Below are 22861 nucleotides of genomic sequence, written 5' to 3' on the forward strand. Positions count from 1 at the left end.
CATTCACTGGAGAGGAAGGGATTACAAAAGAGTAAGTAGGCAAACAATGGGGAATACATATCAAAATGAATGCACTACCACGGATTGTAGTTATTTAGGAGGCAAAAAAAAGAAGCCTTTAGTAACTGATTAGGGTCTTGTCAGTTTCTGTCAGCCCTCCCAGGTAAACCAGAAAGGAAACACCACTAGATGAGCTAATTCTTCTTTATTGTGGGGCTACATTAACAGAATCTTACAAGTCTGAAAGTACAAATCTCCCACTCTCCCTATCTAATGCCTAAGTAGTTAGGGAAGGTCCTTCCTAAGTTTCTTTCTCTGGCTGTTACTCTGTTGTGGACTCCTTTCTCTTTTATCTGATTGTTCCCTAGACGGCATCTCTTCTCCCGTCTTCTAAGGTCATCCTCACATTCCATCACAGTTTCATGCATCAAGGCCTAAAACAACTAATCAAGGTCAAATAGCTGAGCTTGTTAAGGATTACCTGTATGTATGTATACATGTATCATACATGTAAGAGCTCTAGCTGTGATGAGGACTTGCTGGGAATTTGTAAGAGGGTAGGGGCAGGAAAAGTAGGATATTATGTTAGAAGCAAATCAATAACAATCTAAGTAGTAAAAATATTGTGCTTAAAATATTACTTTAACTTCATAAAAACAATTTTTATAAAAGTCACTGTTTCAAGAATGTTAAGAATCTTTCATTATAAGCACTATTTTTTGGAAGTGATTTGATGTGCAGGATACTTTCCTTTTTAGAATTTTACTATGTTTAGACTGCAATTTCATATTCATTTAGGTAAGCATGCACAGGCCTTGTATTATAATTGCCTTTTTTTGAAGCAAGGAAGTTTATAAACACAATGGGGCTGAAAATGGGTGAAACTGCTATTAAATAAATTGTTAACTTCATTAAATGGAAGCATGAAAATTGTCTTGTAGAGTTAGTCCCTGTTTGAACAAATGTAGCAAGTTTCTGTGCATAGGTTCTTTATCCCTCTTAGAAATACATATATATTAAGAAGCTTTTAAAGTTGGAACAGTCAAAAGGCTTGAAGTCAAGGTCCAACATTTAATTAATGCAAAATGGTTAGAAACTACATGCTGGCTGGAAACAGTTTCCAAGAACAGATGGCACCACTGTTCTACATTCCTTCAAGATACAGGTAGTCCTTGACTTACAACCACAATTGGGACTGGAACTTCCGTCACTAAGCAATGTGGTCATTAAGTGAGTCACGCCTGATTTTACTTTTGCCGTGGTTAAGCGAATCACTGTGGTTAAGCAAATCATGTGGTCATTAAGTGAATCCAGCTTCCTCCATTGACTTTGCTTGTCAGAAGCCCCCCGGGAAGGTCACAAATGGCAATCACATGACCCTGGGATGCTGCAACCATCGTAAATACATGCCAGTTACCAAGTGTTCGAATTTTGATCATGTGACCACGGGGATGCTGTGATGGTCATAAGTGCAAGGACTGGTCCTAAGTCACCTTTTCCAGTGCTGTCATAACTTCAGTTGTTAAACAAACGATCACAAGTGAAGGAATACTTGTACAAACACTCTCTCATATTCATTTTCATCCAATGCTAATTTCAAAGGGTCAGCATTTTCAGAAAAAAGCAATCTCTCCCTATTTCTCATTCAATTCTTGGGAACAAGTGTTTCATCCATTCTCTCTCCCCAGCCTTTTCACCTTCTCTTTATAGGCATTCCCCTCCATCCCATGATTTTTTACCCACCTCCAGGCTATCCTCATTTAGTATCTTCCTTTTTTTCCCCACAAGAAGACATACGTGAGCTGGAAGGCTTTGACCAATACCTAGAGCAGTGTTCCTAAACATGACATCCTGCTGTAAATATCATATTCTGTGGTTTGTGACTTTGATTTCCTGTATCCATTTGCCTGCCATCCTCTTTTTTAAAGTGGCTGGTTGATTGCTATAGAAAGGCAAGAGATCACCAAAAGGAGAATCTGATACAGCAAAATTGCAGTTATGTACTTCTGACTTAGAGCATAGTCTTTTTCTGCATGACTCTTATTTAAATCAGCTTTTCTAGAGACCTCTTACTCTGTGTCCTACCACCAGCACAAGCACATATATAGGTACACAACAGAGAGCCTGTTCATTCAGGCTGTGGAATTCTTTGCTGCAGGGAGGGTTTATTCGATCCTCTCCTGCTCACCATTTAGACACAGCGTAAATTTTGAATTATTTCAATGTGCCCTTGTCTAGTCTAAGGCTAGATTTCTGTACTCTCCCCCAGGGATGCTGTATTTCCACTGTTTCTTTCCACTTGGAAATCCTTTAAAAAACAAAGGAATTTCACTATTCCAGTGCACAATCCATACTTCTACTATTTCCACTTCCTTTAAATTGCCATCTATACATGGACAACTACAGACTTATAGAGAATTAGCAAGGGATAGTGGTGCTTACAGAACTACATCAGTCTATTCAAATCTGTAGCACATATTATTGTATCAGTCAGGGACTTCATACAATCTTAATAATGGAGAACTAATATTATAACCTAAATTTAATATTAGCCGGATTCACAGTGTTAATCCAGAATTTTAAATCATAGTTGGTTGAATAAACCACAGTGGTCTGGGTCACACATAATGTTAAACCACATTATGCTAAGCCATAAAACTATTACAGCTTAGCATGATATAAAAATCCAGCCATTATCTGCCTTTCACTGGTCAAAAATTTAATTATGTTTAGGCTTCTTGAAAATGGAGACAGCAAGTCAAAATAATATTCCTCATATTTCAGTTTATATTCTCATTTGAGATAGGGAAAAATATGCAGAAATATGAGTTATCTTCCTAAGTATGCAACATAGTAAATTAAATTTCATTATATTTATCAGAATTCTGAAGTGAATAAAATATCATCGACTCTTTACCTTGTTTAAAAACAAAACTGAGCAAAGCAAATATTGCCAAGCTATTAACAGTCTTGAAAGCCACACAGAACCAAACATATACACCTTATATACTTTTTAGAATGTTAATTGTCAAATTAGAATGTGGTTCATGTTTTGTGCATTCTTCCAGATAACAGCATTTAACTAAGTAATGACAGACCTCTATGAGGGAACATAGACATGAGAGAACTCAGCATCTCACAGTGTCATATATACTGATAGTTTTATCAAAGTGCTCCTTTTAGAAAGTGCACATCCATTTTGTCTCCACCACTTCCCAATTATTTTTTCATCCAGATTAAAGAGAGAGTTGATGCACATGCAATGCAGGCTTTCTAGCAAAAAGGAGTTAAACAGGCTATCAATCATTTGCATGTCACATGCAGCTATTCTAATTAAAACACACCAGATAACTCAGCTCAGCACTCTGTTGCTAGCCTATACTTAAAAAGGCTAAAATAAAGGGCCAAAATCAACATACGCTCTCACGTCCATGAGGCACAACTTAATGGCCGCCTACCTTAAAATAGACCTCTATGAAAGGTGTATCCATTTTCAAGTCCTGAATTGAAAAAAAAGTGAGCTGGACTTTGAAGGGTGTATGACACACATTTTAGAGCCAAGCGATTACATTCATTTTTAAGGCAAAACCAATCCTAAAATGGACTCTCTAATAATTAAACTTTCTTAAAAATTGATTTAACAAGGTTTTATAATGTAGGAGATATATGTCCATTATTCAGTGTGAAAAACTGGCGTTAAGTAGTGGCAGTTCCATTAGATTATGTTAAAAAAAACCTTGCACAATACATATTTCGATTGTCTACCAATGCTAGCAACTAGAGGAAAGCTAGTTCTAGTGCATTTCATTTAAATATAAATATTTTGCTATCACAACTGGACTGCAGAAAAGTTAAATGACTGTAGTATCAAGTTTTGAAATGAAGCTAGGACATCTTCATTTGTCAAGTAATAAATTCTATAAAGATCTTAATACATACAGTCCAATGGAGAGCATTTTAAGATGGCATAACTTTGGGCAAATTATATTCTCTGCACCCATTTAAAATACAGAGTAGGATTAAGGGTAACCCAGATCCAGGATTCTTGCAAAACAAACAAGAAATATGCATAAAAGTATTTTGCACATATTAGCTTAGAAGAATCCACACATTTTCTTCCATTGTTATTCACTGTGCTCTCTTTCAAATAAGCTATCTGAGATATTAAGGTTTCTATCATTAAAACCAAAGGCCACATATACTTTGACACTTCAAGCATTATAGAAACATGAAGAAATAAAAACTGAGTTTAGGTCCAACAGATCAATAGCATCCCACAAGATAATATTAATCACAGCCACGGGATAGAAATCAAACCGATTTTCTGATTTTAACTGAACATACACAAAATGTGAAGATATTAAAAGAGAAAACACAGAACAGTGATATACTGCAATTACCTCACTGTTCCTATGAAGCTGTGTGTATTCCATGGTTTTGCTTCCTTCCCCCAGTTTTTATCTTCTAACCAAATTTGTTTTTTTAAAGAAACAGACAACCATGCCCAGAAACCATGATGATTTTTACTTAGCAAATATGACTTAAGGGCCAAATGTTATACCACTGGATAGCACACTGAAGTTTATAGTTATCAAGAAGTAGCGCCACTGTAGTTCAATCATTACATCAGTAATATGCTGATGCCCACATTCAAAATCATGAAACCAGTTTCAAAATCATGAAAACAGTCATGACCATATGATGTAGGGAAAAGCAAGCAGGGGAACTCCTGTTGTGAGAGCAAAGGTTCACTTGAAGAAAGTTGGGTGCACCTTACAATGGGATCTGCAGGTGCCTTGTCAAAGAGGGATCATGCAGTGTATAGAACCGGTATAGTACATCACAAAGCAAGAATATTACAACACATTAAGCTCATTCAAGATAAAATCCCATTATTACAAGTATTTAAAATGAAAATAAAGCAAAACAACTGTACTTTACATTATTAATTTATTGATTTTGAAACCAAGCAATTCCTATAATTCATTCTCAAATGTCTGGTTTTCACTTCGGCATGTTTATTTATTTACATTTATTTATTTATATTTAAAAGTTAGTCACCACCCATCTCACTCAAGGAGTGACTCTGGACAGTTTACAATAAGGCAAGACTAAATACTAATTAAAATATAATAAAAACAATGTACATAAATAAATAATGTATTCCAAGGAGTTAATGGTAAATGGAAGTTATTAACCTATGGGAGGGTGAGTTGGCAGAGTCAGGTCTTCACCCCTTTCTGGAAGGCCAGAAGAGTGGGGGTCTGCCTCACTTCTGGGGGGAGAATGTTCCATAGGGTGGGGGCAATGGCAGAGAAGGCTCTTCTCCTGGGCCCCGCCAATTGACATTCTTTCACAGACAGTATCTGTAACATACCTTCGCTGCCTGACTGGGTGGGACAAGTTGATGTAATAGGGATGAGACGGTCCCTCAGGTAACCTGGTCCCATGCCATGTAGGGCTTTAAAGGTAATTACCAACACCTTGAATTGGACCCGGAAACAAACTGGCACCCAATGCAGCTCCTGCAGCAAAGGTGTTACATGTGCCATCCTTGGGGCTCCCAAAATTGCCCACATGGCCGCATTTTGAACCAGCTGTAGCTTCCGGATACTCTTCAAGGGTAGCCCCATGTAGAGCAATAGTCTATTCAGGAGATGACTAGGGCATGAGTGACTGATTGGAAGGCTTCCCGATCCAGGAAAGGGCATAACTGGTGCACAACATGCAGTTGAGTGAGGGGCCTCCAGGCCATGACTGCTATCGGCTCCTCAAGCAGGAGTTGTGAGTCCAGGAGGACCCCCAGATTCCGCACCAGGTCTGTCTGGGGCAGTGAAACCCCATCCAGAACCAAAGATGGTAAACTCCCGGATACAGAGGAGCCTCCAACCCACAGCCACTCCATCTTACCAGAGTTCAGCTGAAGCCTGTTGTTCCCCATCCAGGACCCCACAGCCTCCAGGCACTGCGAAAGGGTGGTGACAGCATCACTTAAAGCGCCTGGGATGCAGGTGTATTGTATAATTGGGTATCATCTGCGTATTGATGATACTTCATCCCATGGTGGCGGATGATCTCACCCAGTAGTTTCATGTAGATGTTAACAAGGAGCGGGCAGAGTACCGAACCCTGTGGCACCCCACAAAGGAGGTGGGGTGTTGTAGAAATTAAATGTTAAATTAAATTAAATTAAATGTTGTAGAAATTAATGCCTTAAAAACTACATAAAATACCTCCGCTGGATCTTATTTAATTCTCCTTTTCTCATTGTTTGGAAAGATCCCATGATTGTCTGCCCAATATATAAATGATTTTTAATCCTACTAATGGCACCTGTGTATTTCAAACATACTATGTCAGCATGGCACACAGTTTCAGGAAGCATAATTCTATGCATGAAATTACAAGTGACAAGTCTTTTAGCATACGCGTATCAAACCCTTTCTGAAAACAGAGCTAATTATAAAGTAGGATATAATACCATTAGATCATATGCTATTTCTAGTCAAGTGCCACATTCTCTCTTTCATATTTATTTGCTACTCCTAGTTTCTGCACTCCCCTAACTAGAACTTAGCCAGCTACAAACCTAGATTTGAAATCCAGATCAGCATTAGCTATTAAGACATATGGTGAAATTCATTTCAAACAAAGAACAGAGAGTATGTTTCTTCTGCAGTATACTAAGGAATGTGAAGGCCCATAAAATAACACTGGAAAAATTAGGAGAAAAAATGTTTCAATTTTTTTTTTAAAACTGGAACTTTTTGAGGAGACACTAAAAAGCTCTCCAATAAAATACTTTCTCTTTTGGAATGAATGAAATGTTTTTATGACATGTATTTATGTGCTCAAAGTGTATAAGTGTTCAACATAAGATAACCTACCGTATTTGAGAACTGTTCCTGTATTATACTGTAGAGCTCTATCTTTTCAATAGTATTGTAAAATTTGAATAAGGTAGAGATAATTGTTGAAACAATATGCTTATTTTGTTTGCTATTAAATTTGTACTTTTTTTTTAATTTTCAAGTTTCTCCTCCTATTTCCCAGATATGTGTTGGTGTTTTAGATAGGATCTGGCTATTTACAGTATTTTTGCACTCTCCTGTAGTCATAATTTACTAATATACAGTGGAACCTCGGGTTACGAATTTAATTCGTTCCGTGACTCTGGTCGCACCCCAAATTGGTCGCAACCCGAAGGAAATTTCCCCATAAGGTTCAATGTAATTACCGTTAATCCATTCTGGCGTGGAGGACAGGGAGGCAGCTATTGCTTGGAGGGAGAGTCCCCTTCCCTACAATCACGTGTCAGGGGCGGAAAATGGCCGCGGACCACGTGTCAGGGGTGGAAAAATGGCCGCAGACTGTGTCACGGGAGGGAAAATGGCCGCGTATCCTGTTCGTACCCCGAGGTGGAGTTCGCAAACCGAGGTAAATTTTTGCAGCCGGAACTGGTCGTAACCCGAAAAGTTCGTTAAGAGAGGTGTTCGTAACCCGAGGTTCCACTGTATTTATACTTTTGAGGTTGCAATCCTGACTGTACATTTCACTTATCAGAGTTTTATTTCTGTGAACACATGCATAAGGATTTAAAAAAAAAATTTATACATAAGCTGCCTTGTAAGTTTTTTTTTAACCAAGTGACCTAAACGTATTCAAGTAACACTGTTCTGTAAATTATTATGTCAAATATTATGTTATCAATCATTTTATATTGTTAAAGCAATAAACTCCAGGTTCCATAAATACTCCATATATTGTCCATTTCTCCAATGGTTCAGTTTGGGGAGAAACCTTTTATCTATAGATTAAAACTTTCTAGAAATTTTACATTTCTAGAAAGTGTGTTCTTTCTGCACTACATCTTATTTTAAACAAACTAAAGATTAATTTTTCTGTATTCTTCAGAAGAAGAGGCACCACTATTCCATGAAGTGGCCAGGTTTTTAAACATACGGCTGTTAGCATTCTGCAAAACATAATTTCCAGGGTCTTTGGGGAGATGGAATCAAAATTTAATTGATTAAAATTCAATAATTCTTGTGAAGAGGGATATACTTAATATAAGATGTTCTGCTAATACCATGGGCCAAAAGTCTTCTAAAATAGAAAGACATAGAAAAACATGAACACTAATCATCTCTAAAAGCCAAACTAATAATCATGAAATTATTCATAAACATGGATATAGCAAGTAATGCTCTGCTATATGTAAGAATTTTAGGTAATTTGAGAATTTTGTATATTCTAAAATATAAATATTCCTATTAAAATAATCTGATGGCACACAATTAATAAAAAAAATGCACTCATAGTTGTCCTCTGTATCAGAAAGGGAGAATTTGATTACGTGTTCTGCTCTCAGGTTCAAAGCCTGCATATGCTCTAAAACTCCACAGCCTCACACTGAACTGCTTGTGTAGTTTTAGACCTTTACATTTAGGCCCTTGATGAGCAGATCCAAATAAATTCTCAGCTATTTTTTTCTGGACATTGTCATAGCATAATATTACCGTACGAATTTTGGAACATAATCTACTGCTTGTGCCCTAAGGCTATAATCTAGAAGGCCATCTGGTAAGCTGCATATGCAGCAGGATCCTGGTGTTTTCTTGCCACACTTCCTCAGCAGCAGTTTATGAACAACCTGGCTAGTCACTCTTGAAACCTATGAGAATTCAAGAAATGCTCTGTGATACAGTGTGAAGATCTGATCTTTGAGGGACAAAGGTCAGAAGCTTTGCTGTGAGACCTTAATGCAGCATTTCTCAACCTTGGTAATTTTAAGACATGTGGACTTCAACTCCCAGGATTCCCCAGCCACTGCCAATCTTTCTATTACCAACATTTATTTATTTCAATTTACATGTCTGCCTGTTTTGCCAAAGTGATGCTGGGTGGTGAACTGGTTAAAAACATCAGCGAAATAACGAAAAATACAGATATAAACATAACACAAATAAGAAAGAAAAAAAAAGGCAACCAAGGAAAAAAGAATCCTTAATAAATTAACAGTATCTCACAGACTTGACTAAGCTCTCAACCCCCACCCGTGGGATCCCCACATGCATCTATGACAAGAATCAGTGAAAAAAAATTGCAAATACCTTTTAAAGCTGGCAGTTTTTGGAGTTCTCTATTACTCGTAATACTAAATTTTGAAGAACTCTGACGTTTTTCTTTCTTTGCTACGGCTGGTGTAGAGGTTACTTTGATTTTAGACAACTGTGCTGTAGGTGATACGGTGTTCGATTTTTTGCATGAGACCTGTTTTTAAAAAGCAAAACATAATTAGATGTCTTAAAAAGGATGTTAAGAAGTCAATGATAATTTTGCTTTTAGTACCACAGTGCAAGCTTTGTTTAGTCAGTGTGTGTGTGTGTGTGTGTGTGTCCTCAAGTCAGTTTTTGACTCCTGGTGACTGCCTGGACTAGTCCCTGCGATTTTCTTGGCAAAGTTTTTTGGAAGTGGTCTGCTATTGCCTCCTTTGTAGGGCTCAGAAAGAGTGACTGGTCCAAGGTCACTTAGTTGGCTTTGTGCCTAAGCCTAAAAGGGAATGGTACACAGACAGGAAACAGACTCAGGAAGTGTTAATGTAAACTAACAACTGCCATATTGTCATCAAAATTCATAACATAAAGACTCTTGAGAAACATTGATATTCACTGTTCATTTTGCGCCAGAAAAGCTGTAACGTATATTTTATGATGATTTCTATGTTTGGCTTTCTTTAAGCTTTCTCTATCTGCAACTCAGCACTACAAATTAAACCATCACACAAGTTTGTGTATTAAATGTCTACAAATCATTTTTAATATATTTTGATTTCTTTTTCCCTTTTATTCAAATTTTTAAAAACAGACAAGGAAGTTACCAAAGTTGCTGGAAGTATATAACATCTACAGTATCTGGTTCAAAGAGTTTGAAAAAAAGTTACAACTTTAGAGGAAGGCAAAAATTATGGTTGCACTGAAGCTACGAGAACTTGGTCTGCTGCTCATGCAAGATTGCAACATTAGTTTTCCAAGCTTTTTGTTTACAAATGGATCTTATAGCATTAAGTCAATAACACATAACATTCCTAATTCCAGACAGAATAATATTCTTTTAAGTTATCTTGAAACTCATGATAATAGTCATGTTCAGATCTTTATTTCTAATATGGGGACAGATACCGTTACCTATGTATTGTACACGCAACCGAAAGTACATATTTGTATCTTTCTCTTTTGAATAAAAATGTATAGATTAGTTTAATAGTCAAAAGTTGAACTGCACTAGCAGAAATCGTTGCCACTGCTTTGCAAGATCTCCCTAGAACAATCTGTACAGAACCTCTACAATCTCACAAGATGTGATGCATGCTCTACTACTGAAGGGGAAAATCAGATGAAATCATAGGACGTTCCTTCTCTACCCCTCCCAAAGCAAAGGTTCTTGCCTTCATTAGGTTCCTTTCTATTAAGAATGTATTTTAACATTTCCTAAAGACAAGTTTTAACTTTCAGAGTAGCCTTTTATTGTGCTATTTAAACTGCACAAATTTTCTTTCTATAGATATTATTTTCTCATTAATAGAAGTGTTGGAATTTCTAGCACAGTGCAATTGGACCCAGGGTGCCAACAGGCACCTCCCCTGCTGCTAACCAGACTCTAGAATCATCTTTTCTCCCAGTAATATCTTTAGGCCTTGAACTAAATACAGTACATTTGGCTATAACATTATGCACATCCTAAACTATAAGTATGTGTTCTATCATTCAGATTCCATCTCTGTCTTGTGATTAAGTTTTTGTTTTTATATTTTCTTTAAATCTCATCGACCTGCCTTCTGCCTTATGTAAAATGGCTATTTTGTGATTGGCCATGCCTTCCGTGATAACCATTTTGGAACAGTGCCCAGAGCATACTCTCAAAAGCCCCAATAAGTTAAAGAGGATTGGGATCCCTGCATTAGTGTACTTATGTCAAAACTATGACTTTATTGTCAAAAGTAGGCCTAGATAGCCCTCTGGCCACAAAACTATTTGAATCGCCGCCAATGGAGGCAACTAGATTTACAGTACATTAAATCTTGGCATATTTGATCACCTATATAGACAACTGTTTATAACTGTTGTGTAAAAAATGAATTCCATACTCTGAAACTGCAATTTTTTCTAATTTTGTATGCAATATTATTGCAAGCTAGAGAACAAAGTACTGAAATAATATTACTACTCCAATGTTGATTTTTCTTCCATACATGCTCAAGAAAGGAATACCTTCAGGAAATTGCTGGGAAAAATTACTTATTCCCATAACCATTTCCTCTTTCCTAATCTTCAGCTATCTGAGCAAAGATATTTCACGTGAGATTAAAGACTGAGAGTGTGTGTGTCTTTATTTCTAAAAAACAAATAACAGATACTGATCATTCACAGTCCAATTCTTTAAAATATTTATTTCCATAACTAAAAGTTACATCTATGCATACAAAAATGTAAAAAATACTAAAGCAAATCTGACAATTATGGAGCTGAACTCCTCCTAGTCAAGATTCTACATTCTTGATACACTGTTTTACATTCTACAAGACTGGTCTGAATCATTACCCATATGAAAAAAATGACAGCCAGTTACCCATTAAAGAGCGCTATAAAAATTAACCAAAAATGCTGTTTCAACTATAAATCTAATATCAAGCACTCAAAAAGCCAAAAAGAAAAAAAAAAGCAGCAGTCTTTCAGCTTTCTTGTCCATTATAGTGTCCTATAATATCACAGAGGCTTCCAAAACAGCACCCATGAGACTCCCTCTCTTTCTCGTAATCTCATATGCAGTCATGACACACATACAGAAGCACTTAATACTCACAGAAACACTACTGTTATCTGATATACGCATACTTTCTCAAATCTACTTCATGGTTAGCTGCCAATATGTAACTGGCACACCCAAAAGAAGGGTATCATGAGAATCTTAGGAAAACTTCTGTGCTAGATAGTGATGATTACTAAAACAACAATACCAACGCAATACAAGAAATTATATATAGCCATATTGTTAAAGAATAAACAGTAAATAAAACCTCCTTCAAGTCCAGCTTGACTTCCGGTAACAAGTATTTATGCATGCATGCATGCAACAATACAGAAATCGTTTGCCACTACCTTATTTGGAGATTTTCTTTTTAGATATCCTACTTTAATCTATAGCTTATTCTGGAATGTCCTGGTAGTCTCTCATCCAGGTTCTGACCAGACCTGACCCTGTTTCATATTCTTGAAATCAGCCAACGATGGCTAGGCATTGCTACTTGCTGTGACATGTTGAAGTATAGTAAGTTGTAATAACATGGGTATCTTTGCAATTTTCTTCTTGCATTCTGGGATAAAGAAACAATAACTGCCCCCCTCCCCCTCTACTTTTGAACACACAAGAGCATAATCTCAGATTTGTTTTTGCCTTGGGTGAAACATATAGAAACTTGGTAGAGAGCAGAAAGAAAAAAAGACAGCCCCATTTAAGCAAAAGTGAAGAGTCTAAGATGCCCGGATCTAATTGCCTAATTTTCTTTTTAGCTGTGCTAGTTATGGTTATACTTTCAAAGCTGAGTTGAAGGAAATAATGGAGAAGATTCTAAGTATAGAATATAGTTTGGAGAATAACAATGAGAAATTATTTTTTAAAAAAAGAATTACATAAAAAGGTATAATTCTGCATCTATCAAGGTCAAAACTGATTTATGCTGCCCAGCAAATAATACAAATGAGCTATCACAACATTGGTTTTACTATTATGATAAACTTTTAGAGAATTCAATACCGCCCCACCGTTTCTATCAAACTGGGTAACATTACATAGTTTTAATAGGATGGACTATTTAAAATATAAAATTCCTGTTTGAAAGTAAAGGTGACATTTTTCCCCTTCTTGATAATAAATATAAAAAAAACTGATTACTGATTAAGTTTGAATTGGACAAAATAAAGAACAAAATATTAGAACTTTATACTGCACTATACTCTGACCAATTTGTTGTACAGTAATACACTTATTTTAGATTAAGTACTTGAATAAAGCAATACTATAATCATGGATATGTAACAGATGAAAAAGTTGAAAGAGCATTTCAGCACCAAAGATGAAATGACTGATGGTTCAGAACCGTATAAAAAAATATGGTAAAATATTTACAATTCCCAGTGTTGAAGAATGACTTGCTAACCAAAGCTATCCAGAAAAAAAGGTATCTCTTTGTCATATCAGCCTAGAAAAATACCACAAATAATGTCACCCTGTGCTAAACATACACTGCATTATTTCAAAATGAACTGGATCCTGGTGCAAATAAAAGTTCTTCAAATAAGAACATCTATTTTTCCATTCTGAGTTCTTGAACAGCAAGAGAGATTGCACAGAACCAAAAAGTAAATTTAGTAGTTACTCCATAAAGAACAGTAACCAAGACATAAATACAAAAGCCTGTTTCTTTCTCTATTGCAAGATTCCTTAATTAGTCTGAATACAGAGAAGGACAGGCTCTTTCTCTGTACATATAAACAATACTGTGGAAATAGAAGAAAATACTGAGTGTTTTGTTCCATTCCCAGATTGCTCTTCAGTGCGGGGATGGAATTTCAGGGAGAGCAAAGATAATTTGTTGAAACGTAAGGAAAACTTTCCTGATGATAAGATCTGTACTACAGAGAAACAGATTATCTCTGGAGGTTGTGGATTCTCCATCTCTGGAGGTTTTTAAGAACAGGCTGGATAACCATATCTCATAAACAGTTTAATTAGTTTCCTACACATTGCACAGGCTTGGACTAGATGTTCTTTGTGGTCCCTTCCAATTCTACAATTTGCAATCCCTGCTAAATGCTGCAGGAAGCAACCTGAAACTCCAGATGAAAACAATTTCTCTATCACTGACATAAATAATGACATAATAATATCCATATTAATTGAAATTCCAATTCTAATGTTGAAGTCTTAGTACATGACCACAATTTTATCTCTCCTGTGCTTATCTCGAAAGGGAAATAAGAATAATGATTTAATTTAATATTGAATTTAATGTTAGTTTTTAGGGTCCTGACTAATGTATATGTAAAGCATGGCACCCGTAATCCAGAGGTTTATGTCTTAATGCTTGCAAATGCCAGAATACTATCAATATCTCCAGATGAAACCCACAGAACCCTTACATTAAATAAATGCTTCATTTAAAAATGTAAATGCTCAGTATCTCATGAATGTTAAATCTCACAATTTTTTAGTATTTCTGCACAAGATCTCAATGGTGCGTTTGGCAGTTTGAATGGGAAGATATTCTGCAAAGGCATATTTTGCAAAGTAATCTATCATAATTAGGCAGTAGCCTCTTATGTATGAATCTCTTTTGCTTTCTTATTACCAGCTTCTTCTTAATAAACCTACTGCAAGGGAAGAAAGATTGCAGACAATATGGACCTAAGCAATTTCTCAGTCAAGCCAGAAGACAATAGTACTTTTATATTTTGTGTAAGCTAACATTGGGCACAATGTTTATTACTGAAAGTAGCTGGAATTTCCAGACAGCTGCCTAGCTGAAAGGATGTCCACCTGCTGATGTATCCAGAGGCAAAAGGAAAGATTCATGCTGCCAAGATATGTATGTCATTAGTGTGTGGAATATCAGAACTATGAACCAAGCTTGATGCTGTCAGAGCAAAAATGTCAAGACTGAACACTGGCATTCTGGAAATTGGTGAAGTGAAAGGGATTGGAATGGGTAAATTCACATTGGAGGAACACCAGATTTTCTCTGGACAAGAAAGTCAAAGAAGAAATGGAGCAGCATCATTATTAAAAAATAGTGTCAAAGTTAGTGCTTGGAGACAACTGCCAAAATTGTAGCATGATCTCAACTATAGCATGAGTCCAAAGCAAGCCAATCAATGGTATGGAGATCCAAGTCTATGGTCCAATGATAAATGCAGAAAAAATGAAAGTTAACTATTCTATATTTATAACACCTTGTCAACTTCCCCTAAAGATATTATACTAGTTTTAAGAGCCTATTATGCTAAGGTCAGAAATAAAATAGCATCCACTGGCCTTAGTGTTCAAAGTGAAGACTAACAGAGTTCTGTGAAAAAAATCAGTGTTTAAAGCATACACCTTCTTCCAATAGCAACCTTACATATGGACGTGATCAGATAGACAACTCTGAAATCAAACTTTACATACTTTGCAAACAATTAAAAATATTTATATCCATACAATAAAATATCTGGTCAAGGAAGAAATATTATTCTTTGGACTACTGCAGAAAAGTAGTCATACAATGTAATGACAACCCTCATTTCATGAAAAGTGACAACTAAAATGTTCATTGGAAGCATGCAGGAACTTTGCTGATCAATGATGAAGTATGAAACCAGGACAGAAGTAGCTGCTCAACTGCTAGCAAAAACTGCAGCCCTTTATCTCCTCTGCTCTGACAAAAATATAAAATATATAGTGCAACATGTGAGTTTGCCCATCCCAGCTTTACTTAATTAGTGCTGCTTATGTATTGGAAACAATCAGATATGATGATGCCTTATATTTTGTTATATTAGATATTGCTAAGAAAAGATTATTTGGGGTTATTACTGCTAATAGGATTAGATCCTATCATATGTAGTTCCAACACCCCCCCCCCAAATTGAATTGCAAGTTTGGCTAATAAATCTACTTTAATTTTGGCCTTAGAGACCTCACTTTATAGTGATTATATAGCTGTGTGCATGATGTCTGAAATAGTTTCTTTCACTAGTGTACTTTCCATTAAATATTCTAAGAACGTGATATAAAAATTGATATTTAGTGATAGTTTATATAGGCACCTATAAATAAAATACTTGTGAGTTACTGCTACTTGTGTTCTTTCTGTTCTTTGAATTGAGGACAATCTCTAGTCTTTACAATCTGGCATTTTTCACAAGCATTTGGAAAAAAATAACAACATATGCTAGTACATTTCCAAACAGATAGGTTTAAGATTACATTTACAAAAATTAGATAAAATTAAATAAGGCAGAATCACAGCATATCACAGAACCTGGCTACTCCTGGGCTGATCTTGAAAAAACTAAGCAGGGACAGCCGTGGTTAGTAATTGAATGGAAGATCCCCAGGAAGTCCCAGGGATCTAAACTAGATGGGGAAATCAGAAAAAAGATCCCAGAAGTTGGCAATCAAAAGCTCTTTTCATATTATGCTATGGAAAACAACATGTATAAATATTGTATCCATGTAGTCACAAGGAATCAAGGGAGACTTTTTGTACAGAATAGAAATTGAATTTGGGGTTGGTTTGGTGGCAGCACTGGAGGCAGGGTAAAATGGACCATGGAACAATACAATCCCTGCTGCCATACAGAGACTTACATGGTGCTTTGAAGAAGTATTGTATGACTTTGCGTGCTTCAGGCATTATAATCAATTGAATGCTCATATTCTTTAGCACATACAGATTATCGCACACACTGGACTGACTGACGTTGGTCCTATGCTGAGTCTTCTGTGTAGAAGTACACGTCAGTACTTTAACTACAGAATTTGTTGCCATCATATGTGGTGGAACTTATCAGATCAGGAGATTTTGAACCTTTCAGTACTGAACATCACCACTACATGATAAATGAATTTGTAACCTCCTGGATCGACAGATTAATAAATAATAACACTGCTATGACTGTTGGGTTGGTTTTGAGAGATGGCTAGACAGGGGTACATAGCCATATCTGAAAAGCTGCTCCAGAATTTGCTCCTTGCTTTGCCTATGCAAGTCCATTGTAGGCTTGGCCAGGCAAAGCAGGGATGAATTTTGACCAAACTCCCACTTTGTCTGCACAAGCCTTGCACAGACAAACTTGGCTGCTATCAAAACTTGCTCAAGGCTCTGCTCTCTACCAGTGGCATCTGTGGGGAGTGTCAAAAAGTCACATTGTGGCTAAGAGCAAATGAACAAAGCCCCAACTCTTTCTATATGAGGTCATCATCTTTACTTTTTTGCCCTCCCTCTGCAAATGCCCCTGCTCTCTACTCTGTGTAAGTGTACTGCAGGGTTGACCAGTCAAAGAGAGAGCCTGTGTGAGCTTAGACAGCTTTAAAAAAAATGGAACCCCATTCTAAATTGCTTGTGACCCCTCCCCAGGATTCTGACACACATTTTGAGGACCCTTGAATTAGATGGATTTAAAAAAGGGCTGAACAAATTCATAACGCTGCTGGCATTAACAGCTCTTATACTAGTTCCTGAATCACAGCCACCACCTCTAACATTAAAGCTTCTGGCAAACAACTATAAAACAGGGCCATTGCTTATTATTAGACGTGAGTGGCATTTAAATCTGAAGCAGGCAAAGCTGCTTTGGATTTGGTGCAGGCACCCTTGCTGTACTTGTTGGCAACTTCTTAAAGGAGCTGTGCCTTTTCCTGAGCTCAGGAAAATGAGTATCCAAATTTCGCACACCATTACTTCCCAAATGCTTCTGGCTAATCACAAGGTCTCACACAATACTACAGTAGATGGGCCCTTTGCCTGATCCAGCAGAAGCTCTCTTTAATTACACCATTCAGTTCTATTGTCTGAAGTACTATCTATGCATCTGGTTCAATAAATTCCAATATTCTTTACCCATTAGAAACAGCAATCACTGGTCAAACGCTTGCACTGTATATCCTACAAATCTGTTACTTGGAAAAGGGTTCTTAAGGTATCTCTCTATGTATCCAGACATAAACTGCATTTGAGTATGCAAGTTCTCTATTTTCATAGAATTTTAATTTCAAACTGGACAACATGCTTACCCCATTGGTATTCCCATGTACATATCCTCCAATGTACTTCTACAAAGTACAGAAGATGTACCTTTTAAAAATGCTTATATTTTAATATTAAACCAGCACTTGATCAACTTCTTACAATCCGGCATGTACAATACCCTGCCAATACTAAATGACATACTAAATTCTTAAGCATTCAGTGGTTTTAACAACTGAATGTAACAGCTATGAAACCAACCATAACATATATTCAATCAGATCTCTGTGAATGCTCCAATCTCCTTAACTCTACTCTCCCCAGCAACAGAGAAGATTTTTCTATAAGACTTGTAAATCAACAAGGAAAATGTTATCAAAAACAGAGGAAAGTTTAATGCAAGAAAACTTCACAAAAGAAAAAACTGAGAAGAAACTTACATATTCATCCTTACTAGGTATGCGTAGCACTTGAATCTGAAGCAGAAAAACTGCTTTGGAATAGGGGTGGGCATACACACATCTGTCAGCACCTCCTTAAGATGCTGTATCTTTTCCTGGACTCACATGGTAGCTGAGTTATCCCAGGAAAATACACATTTATATTAAGGAGGCTCTGAAAAGGTGCAACAAAGTGCTTTGAATGGGTACACACATGCTACTGGCTCTTCCTTCCATCAAATATGTATTTTAATGGGATTGCGTGGCTACTGTGTGAAACCAGGAAAAGACACTGTTTTTTTAAGGTGCCAACAGGTGCACCTGCTCTAAACCCCCTTTTCTGCTTTGAATCCAAGACACAGCACATCTCTACCTTTTATAATATTTTTTTTCTACAAGAAAATATACTTTCATCTTAGAATAGAGAATCATTACTTTATTTGATCCATAAAGTAATAGCATTTTATTTAATTTCAATATCTATTTCATGATGTCATATATAGTTGAAATGCAGCATATTTCTTAAAAATAAGCCTCCCAGCACTCATAGTATGTCTTATGAACATTAGTAGCTATCATAAAAGTTTCACTTTTTTTTCAATATGTACAACTGAGGCTAGTCTAACCAAGGCATGACTGGTAGTGTGTAGACTTAGGTCTTCCTCAATGACACAACATTTATCCTACTGAATGGACTCTGATTTAATTAAGAGTACATTCGGCTCTCTACAGCACTAGCAAATTTAACTTAGAAAATTAGTTAATTAACAAATTTAAATTAGGACATTAAATAGGACCCTTTTTGCAGTGATGTTACAAGCAGAATGTGGGAGGTACAAAGCACTGTGTCATCTCCTGTCAAATGTTATTTGCTCAGCTAGGGCTAATTAAGGGAACCTTTAGAGTTACTGACCATTTCTTGACATTTGGCAACTTTCAGAATGATTAATGAGTATGGATATAGATATGACAAACTATTAAATAATGTTTTAACAGTTTATTTTATATTTTATTATTTTAATATTTTAAGTTTAACAGTTTTAACAATTAAATTATTTTAATATTTTAACAGTTTATATAAATCAATCAAACAAACAAACAATTAAGGGAAGACAATTACTGACTAGTTAAAACAGGACATCAGTTTTTAAATCAATCAGATTACTAAAAGATGTGTTTGGCAGAATTTTAATTTAGTTATTAAGAAATATTTGTCACTCCAATTTGCAAGGTTAAAAGCAATTTAGAATATGAACAGGTGAATTAACTGATATTTTTTTCCTTAGTGTTTTCCCGCAGGTGCAGGGTCTGCTTTTTTTGGGATCAACTGAATGTTCATCCATTGGTTGTGACAGGAACTGACTGACTGGCTTTTTGCCTGAGCCTGATGTTGTGGGCTGAGTGTGTGACTGGCTCAAAGTCACCCAGCCAGCTTTCATGCCTAAGGTGGGACTAGAACTCACAGTCTCCTGGGTTTCTAGCCTGGTGCCTTAACCACTAGATCAAACTGGCTCTCAAAAGGTGAATTAACTGATACTATAGCAGTTATATTGAAATATGGTGAGACTCTAGAGCCTCAATAATAAAGTTAGCTTTTATACAGTAACTTTTCTTAAGCATTCAAAACACTTAAAGTATATTATAACAATTCCTCCAATTAGGTAAGCCAATATTATCACTCCTAGGATTCATACGCTAGGTTAGGGAAATGTGAGGAATGGCTTACTTAAAGCTATCCAGAGAATTCAGGTCAAGATGTCACAAAACAGGGGACTTCCAAACTAAATTTCCTAACTATAGTACACAGGTTTTCCTAGAGGATAAGAAATTACTTAACTTAATGGGGGAGGCGGTGGCGTAGCGGCTTAATGGCATTGGAGTTTGCCGGCCAGAAATGGTCAACACTCCAGTGGTTCGGGCCCAGCTCTGTGTGATGGAATGAGCTCCTGTCATTGGTCCCTAGCTTCTGCCCACCTAACATTTCGAAAGCATACCATCTGCGAATAGATAAATAGGTACTCCCGATTTGGTGGGAGGAAACGCTGGCGGCGCTCTGTGCAGGGAGCAGGATCTGGTGCTGGGCCTGCTTAGATGCGATTGGCAGAGGAAGAAAGACCAGATGAGCTGACTTCCCTGCGACCGCTGCTGGCCAGTAAAGAAACTAGTAATTGTTTAAATAAATAAATAATGTTGTAGCCGCCCAGAGTCGCTTGTGTGAGATGGGCAGCTATACAAATGTGATGTATAAGCAAACAAACAAACCAAATTACTAAACACTGAGCATCCCCATTACCACTTCCTACAAAATTAAGACCATTAAGACACATGACATCATGAATCTAATTCAGAAGACACTGATAATTTTAAGAGTGTCTTAGTAATAGTGCAAATGTATGAAGTGAAGAGAATTTCAAATCTTATAGAAAATAAGCATACTTTCTCCAGGATAGCATTTTTTTTAAAGATTTACCTCAATATCCAGATTATCTTGTACATCTTTGCTACTTTTGCCACTTTTGCCTGCTTTTGGAGGTTCCTAAAATTGACAGAGATAAGAAAATTTCAAGCAAACATACAGTATAATTTTGCTTATGAAGTCATTCTTTACTGAAAAAACATGTCAGATGGAATACGTAGCCTGCATTTACTTTCAAGCAAGCAGTACAGTTTTAAAACCACTGTACATGTGAGAGAAAACATGAAAATAGTTTTAAAGAAGCAAAGGCAGTAGATTAAGTGAAATATCAAGGGACATAAACAAATCAGTTCATAGCAAATAATCCATGGCATCACTTCTATTACAATTCTGAGGATTAATCAACATTTAGTTCTCTGTAAGGCCTAATTAAATTTGTAATATGGAGAGGTCATATGACTTCAAGTATCATACCAAGGACTTGCCATTTGTAGGACTTCTAAGTTATGCCAAGTGGTGAATTGTACCCTTATAATATCATATTATGTGTTTAAAATATTTCAGAATGCAAGTGGCAACAAGAACCTTGTTCTTGGGGTCAACCAATAGACAAAATTTCCCTAGATACTTTTTTCTTGAGATTTATAAGGGCAAAGGAGAGCTACAGCAAGCCAGATGAGGTTCCACTGAATATAAAATACTATAATAAAAGTAATAAAATACATATAATAAACATTTCCATTTCTGAGCATATATAGAGATGCTACCATAGAATTCAACACTACAGGATTAATTAACAGGAAGAGAACCTGTTTCACTCAATACTAAACAATAAGAAACCAGATCTCTGCCTCCTATCTGTCAGTTAGCAGACAAAGGACACAGCCTTAATACATACACAGCCTGTTGATATGCATACTTGAGTTAATAAGACTCACTGAGCAATAAGGTTTATTCCAAAGTACACAAGCACAGGATTGCATCATTGCTTAGAATGATGCCTGAACACTGCTTCAGCAGGAAATAGTACTTTAAATCTTAACACTTGCTCAATGACACTTTCATAAACACATGTCAGAGTCAAAGAAAGAAAAATGACAAGTGAACCTGGAAGTGAGTTTATTATCACAACAGTGATTTCCCTATGTCAAACTCTATCTGTGCTTTTCACACCAGCTTGCCAGTCTGGTGCAAGAAACCTCTGTCCTCCACCTAAGCATCCACAGTCTAAGACATCTTGCAAAATAAACCCATCCTTCTTTCATCAGAGAACACTTAGGACATCCAGAAACCATCCCAAAGCAACCACTTGCAAAGGGGGCAGCTGTGTTAAGTTTGTTGCAACAAAGACTCTTGTGGTTAAATGGACTATCAGATTTAGAGCTTATGCCATACTAAGTCTGTTCGTCTCTTAAAGGCAACAAGACTCTTTGTTGTTCTCCGCCAAGTACAAACTCGTGCTTCTTGCTTTTTTCACTCCTTCCAAGTTTGGAAAGGGGGAGTGACACTAGAAATACATGTGTATATATCCATACATGAACAGTGCCATATAAAGTACTACAGGTGGGAAGGACTCACTCCCAAGAGTAACACCTTTTGCTAGTGTGCGGGGCGGAGGTGTCATCTTTTCAGACCCTGCCAGTTCCTGGTAAGTCTGGCGCCCCCGCCCCGAGCAGTATAACCCTCCCTCTGCCCCCTCGCTCTCCAGGCCCCATCGGCCTGCCTCCACCCAATCAGCTAGAACACCTCCCCCCCTCCGGGGCCTGCTCCTGCCTGGGATTACTTCGCGGCCGCTGCTGCCTCTCTCAGGCCTGACCTGACTCTTCTCCTTCTTGTTTTTATTCGGCATGGCCGACCGATTGGGTGGCTGGGGGCCCGCCAGGCCGAGGAGTCGCAGCCTCCCGGGAAGGACGGTAGCTGAGGAGGAGGTGTGATGATGGTGGCAGTGGCGCCGGCCCCGCTGCCTCTCTGCCTTCTTTCCCTCCCTCTCCTTTCTCTTCTTCAGCTCCTTCTACTCCACCGGCTGGCCGGCCAGCCAGCCAGCCGGCTCGCTTGCCCGCCCGCCCGCCTCCCGCACTTGCTTGCTAGCTGGCTGGCTCCCTCCTTCAGACCCCGCGCGGGACTCGTCTCTCTACCCCCGCCCCCTGCTCCGACTACCGGGAGCGCTGGCAGAAAGAGGAGGAGAATGTAGCCGCCGCCAAGAGTCCTCTCGCCTGCCTG

At 37.4% G+C, this 22861-nt stretch overlaps 1 protein-coding gene across 2 annotated transcripts in view; it reads right to left on the bottom strand.

Moving 5' to 3' along the window:
• The window catches only part of PPP2R5C (protein phosphatase 2 regulatory subunit B'gamma), a 77576-nt gene extending 54800 nt beyond the window's left edge, over positions 1 to 22776 (bottom strand). Inside the window, exons 1-3 of one of the 2 annotated variants that reach the window (XM_088149829.1) lie at positions 22425 to 22776; positions 20696 to 20761; positions 9114 to 9273 (exon numbers count right to left, since the gene is read on the bottom strand). In XM_088149829.1, the coding sequence (XP_088005955.1) occupies positions 9114 to 9273; positions 20696 to 20761; positions 22425 to 22490 (292 nt within the window). In that variant the 5' untranslated portion in view covers positions 22491 to 22776. The remainder of the gene's footprint in view (positions 1 to 9113; positions 9274 to 20695; positions 20762 to 22424) is intronic. The other variant, XM_007433396.3, reaches the window with a different exon arrangement.
• Between the last annotated feature and the right edge of the window lie 85 nt (positions 22777 to 22861).

This window comes from Python bivittatus, unplaced genomic scaffold (assembly GCF_059951505.1).
Source record: "Python bivittatus isolate LINGU-HERP-01145 unplaced genomic scaffold, Pbiv_v1 ctg000580_np1212, whole genome shotgun sequence".
Lineage (NCBI taxonomy): Eukaryota > Metazoa > Chordata > Lepidosauria > Squamata > Pythonidae > Python > Python bivittatus.